The sequence below is a fragment of the Euphorbia lathyris genome, chromosome 8 (genome assembly GCF_963576675.1).
Source record: "Euphorbia lathyris chromosome 8, ddEupLath1.1, whole genome shotgun sequence".
Taxonomy (NCBI): domain Eukaryota; kingdom Viridiplantae; phylum Streptophyta; class Magnoliopsida; order Malpighiales; family Euphorbiaceae; genus Euphorbia; species Euphorbia lathyris.
In genome coordinates this window covers 27,493,564-27,498,513 of record NC_088917.1, presented here as the reverse complement: position 1 = coordinate 27,498,513, position 4,950 = coordinate 27,493,564, and the positions used below count along the sequence as shown (strand labels likewise).

The window sequence follows — 4,950 nt, the reverse complement described above, 5'->3', positions numbered from 1 at the left end:
CTTAATGAATTAAGATCATCAAAATAAATTAACAACAATATTCAAAGTTCTCTATTCAATTTGAAAGTTTTTTTTTTTTTTTTTTGCTTAAAGCAAATTGATGGTGTTTAGTTATTCCCTTTTCTCCTCCGAGTTTTAGATGTTTGGTTAATTATTTCAACACCAAACCTGGTAAAAAATAAAAAAATGACCACTAATATTGATTTATATTAGATATATTAATATATATAGGTCTCCAGGATATAAATAATTAGAGGCTAAAAGAGGGAAGACAATAGAAAGATAGGCTCCAAAATATTATCCATATTTAGAACCTTCCAGCTATATATATTTTAACTCAAGTCCTATCAACCTCTATTATTAAATCAATAACAAATATGCCTCCCTCTTCCTACCCTTTTTCTATCTAATTTCTTGTCTCACTAATTACCTCTAATTCCCACTTCAAACAAAAAAATTAATAATAAAATAAAAAAACTATTTCTCTCTCTCTATAAACTAATTAATTGAAAATTCTCTGGCCTGGTGAAAGCATCATTTTGGGATCAAATTGAGATTTCCTTTGGTTAAAAAGAGTCCATTTAGATCCAAAATGTTCAATCCATTCTTCTCTGGTTGTATAATGTGGAAAATATTGCTTGATTTGAATCCCAGATTTTTCGCAATATTCGAGAACATCTTTGTTCTGACTATCGTAGATTTGCCAGTCATCGTATCTACTTGAATGCAGAAATCCTACCGTATAGAATATGTCCTCATCTGGTATCACAGCCGAACTTCTATCATCCCATCTGCATTAATTAATTAATTAATTAGTTTAAATGATCCAAACCACATTATTTATTTTTACTTTTAGACGTGTAAAAAAAAATAGAACATACTTTTTTTTGTTCATAGGATAAACAAGGACAGGTCCTGTAGTGATATTACGTTTAAGGATAATGTCCCGAAAAACTCCGGAATTGAAGTCAGAAATGTGAGATTTAGGGAGAAAAATATTGAGCCATGGATGAGGAACATCCCATAATCCTTGTGATTGAAGTTTCTCTTCTCCACTTCTTACTCTGTCCAAAAAATCAACATAAGACACATCTTTCTCGTACTTAAACCCCTCTATGAAACTCAATGTTTTGTACTTCTCTTCCATTTCCTGTAATAATCAATTATTTGAGGTAAGTATGTAAAAAAAAAATAATAGAAGTGAATTAATTAATGAATTAATAAATGTAGATACCTTGTGTAGGGAATGTTGGGTGGAATGGTCATAATATTTGGCTATTTCAAGACAGTAGATAATGTGATGTTGGGATACTAAAGACATTATTGTAGGAATATCCGAGGAAGGGAAGAAGGAAGATCTCCAATTGTTTGGAGGACCTTGATTCATTATAAGTGAACCTTCCACGTAATCTAATGCTTTCTTTTCTTTTCTTCCATTTATTGATATTAATTTTTCTTGATCTCTTGTAAATGTTGCAAAATCATTGTATAGCATCCTTACCCACTTCACCTGTAAAAAAAAAAGTTCAAGAATTAAAGTTGTTTAGTATAATATTTACTATGAAACCATATTTTTTATTTTTCAAAATCATCAGTTTTATAGTTTTCGCTCTCTAAACATTAACTTTCTCTCCCATAAAAAAAACAACAATCTTGCATAAAAAAACAACCTAAATGACCTCAAACCTGAAAATTTGAAGTATTAAAATTGCTTAAAATATAATTTCATTTTTGAAATTTTTTATTTTAAAGTTGTTACGGATCAAATTTTGAAAAAATGAAAATTTTGACAACCACGCTAAAAAAACAAATGTAAGTATTATTTACAATTAACCCTTAGTTTTAAGATACATACCCTCTTAGGAGCAGGGTCTAAAGCTATTCTAGCTCTGGTTATAATTCCAAACTGGCCTAGTCCACCAAGTACACCATAAAATAATTCTGAATTCTTCTTCTTGGAACAAGTCACAACCTCTCCTTTTCCTGTATTACAAATAAATAAATAAATAAATTAGACCAAAATATATATTATTTTATATTATGACCTAATAGACTGCATGCATGCAAATTAATTAAGGATATTAGACTAGATAATGAAAAATTAAGACTTTTTTTCACCATAAAAATATATAATAATGAAAATATATAAAAATAATTTAATTTAATTATCTTGAATTTAAGACAGAGAAAACATATTAAGACAGTGTGAACTAAAATGAGACAATAGGGCATCATGTGGACCAAATTTACATGTTTTCTAAAATTCATAAATACCATGAAAGTGACTCTAACTAATTAATGCTCCACAACCGCCACCACCATCACCGTCTTCGGTTTCACCAATTTCAGAATGTGATCAACATAAAAAACATGATTTTTACACAATTCCGTTAACTACATTACCATATAATTGACTTTTATGTCAAAATTTCTAGTATGGTCCTGACTTAACTCGTTCAGGACCACTCTAATGCTACCATATGGCAATATTAGAGTGGTATGAGACTAGTTCGGCATGGGACCACGAAGATAAATGCAGATATGATTGAGTAACTCTCGGATCAGTTTGGTTCGGTGTTATTGTTTAGATATTGCCACATCATGAAGCATTTCGGCGAATCCAAATCCATATTGCGGATCCAGATCCATATTGAACATTTTTTTATATGCATAATCCGTGTTTAGTAATTTAAAGAAGGTTGTTAATTAGATTGAGGGTTAATTAGGAGTTTTGACGGGTTAAAAATCTTTTAACCACCATATTAAAATGTATTTTTGAATTGATTGGACATTTTTTTTTATCGGTCATCTGGATATCCGATATTGAAATTATGTAACAAATAAAATGTTTAAAAAATTAAAATGACTCATAAAAAGTTCTATAGTGGAGCGAATATAATAGATTCCACTAATAAAAATGTAATAGATACTATTAAATCTAAATTTTTTTTACTATATTGTATTATAGAGTAATAAACTTATTAAAATAATAATAATAAAATATATAATGCTTTATAAGAGATATTGGTGTAAAACAACGAATGCAACAAAATATATAATTTCCCGAATCAAGATGGAAATTTTAACGGACACCAAAATTCTTCATCTATTATATTATAATGTATTTTTAGGCTGGCTAAAAAGGTCGATGCCCCTCGGGTCATGGTATCGGGACACCTTGATTGGTGTGAAAAAAAAATTAATAGATTTGTCACAATTTTCTTTTATTTTTGAATAAAGTGGAATGAATTAACAAATTTAGAATATTTAACAAGTTGTGAAAAAAACATACCGGTGACAACATCCATTTCATAAACATTGCTAATCTGAGGACCATATCGGAAACTCTGGCCACTAATTCCGGCGTTCGAAAGCGTTCCACCGACGGTAAGATACAAATAATCCGTCCAAGAAACCGGTGCAAGGCCAAACGACATCGTTTCCTTCAACACATCAATCCACATCTGTTCTCCACCAACATCAGCATAAAATCCCAACTCCGCATTTCTCGAAACTCTAACTCCATTATTTTTCTCATTATTATTAAAACTTCTCAACATCATCATATCCACTACGACGCCGTTTGGCGCCATAGCCTGTCCATGAACAGAATGGCTCCGGCCTCTGGCGGAGACGGTGAACGGAGGAGAAGAGTAATTATAAGCAAATTTTATTAAATTAACAATGTCTTGTACGGAAGTTGGGTGAAGAACAGCAGCTGGATATTTGTGAACGACGTTGCCGTAGTCGACGGCGGCGGATTTAACGGTGGAGGTATCGGTGTGAATTTTATCGGCGAAATTGAGGGAGAGGAGCTTTGGTGGAAGGTACTTTGATTTTCCGACTGTGGAAATTAATCGGGTTATGAAAAGTATTGCTATGAAGTAAGCGGGAACTGTGTAATTTACGGCCATTTGAATTGACGGTGGTGGTGGTGGTGGTGGTGGCGGTGGCGGTGGAGGAAGGTGGAAGGAAAGATGGTTATTTATAGAAGGGAGGAAAGATTGCATGAAAACGAGAAGGCAATCTTGGGTTGCAGAAAGGAAATCTTTTGGGGGGTTCGAGGAAGAAAACGACGTCGTTTGAGATATGAATATTGTGTCAGAGATATGACTAGGTATTCAGATTTCTTACGTAGTTCTCATTTTTCAAAATTTTCCACCAATTTTATCTACCAACTTTTACAACTATGATACATTTTATTCCGACCTTTAAAATAGTGTTATTTTAAGAGTAATTTTATCCTTTTTCTAAAAAAAAAAAAAGGTAATTTTTAGCCTAACCATTAATAAACTGTAATAATTTAAAAAATAATTAATTAAACTGTATTCTCAGTTATTTTTTTTTTAGTAAAAAAGGAAAAGAAAAACGAACAACAAACTACCCAAGAATTAGCCTAGGGATCAGTTATTAATATTGTCATCTAAATTTTAATTATGCGTCATTTTATTAATAATTATCAATAAATTACATTCATATATTTTATTTTGGATCTATTTTTTTACCTATTATTTATTATTTGCTGTTGAAAAAAAACTGTTTTTCAAAAAGGAGAGATTTTCTACTTTTATAAAGGCTACTTTTAAGTGTAAAAGGTAAACAGAAAATCATTAACAAAACATTTAAAACTTTCAATTTTAAAATAAAAAAGCAAATAGGCTCATTAATGAGCAACCAAACACTTCTTTGTATGAATTAAATAAAAAAAATTAAATATTTTATCGAGTTTAAAAATATTAATATATAATTCTATTTTAATAATAACAAAAAGATAAATTACTTTCTAAAATAAAAAATATAAGTTTTATAATAATATTAGAAATCCACGTAATTGTTAATGTTAAAGATAAAAATTACAATTTTAGACCATATAAATAAAATTACTTCTGAAAGTTTATTTTAATGGATAACTACTTTAAACAAAATTTTCAATATGCAATATGAAATGGG

The 4,950-nt window shown here is 30.0% G+C and overlaps 1 protein-coding gene across 1 annotated transcript; it reads right to left on the bottom strand.

The window, feature by feature from the left end:
* Positions 1 to 239: 239 nt before the first annotated feature.
* LOC136203031 (cytokinin dehydrogenase 3-like) lies at positions 240 to 3,944 on the bottom strand. The gene is made up of 5 exons (XM_065994066.1): positions 3,293 to 3,944; positions 1,856 to 1,983; positions 1,235 to 1,510; positions 882 to 1,150; positions 240 to 791 (listed from the first exon to the last, which is right to left on the bottom strand). The coding sequence occupies exons 1-5, from the start codon at positions 3,912 to 3,914 to the stop codon at positions 503 to 505; spliced, it is 1,584 nt and encodes a 527-aa protein (XP_065850138.1). The 5' UTR covers positions 3,915 to 3,944; the 3' UTR covers positions 240 to 502.
* Positions 3,945 to 4,950: the final 1,006 nt, after the last annotated feature.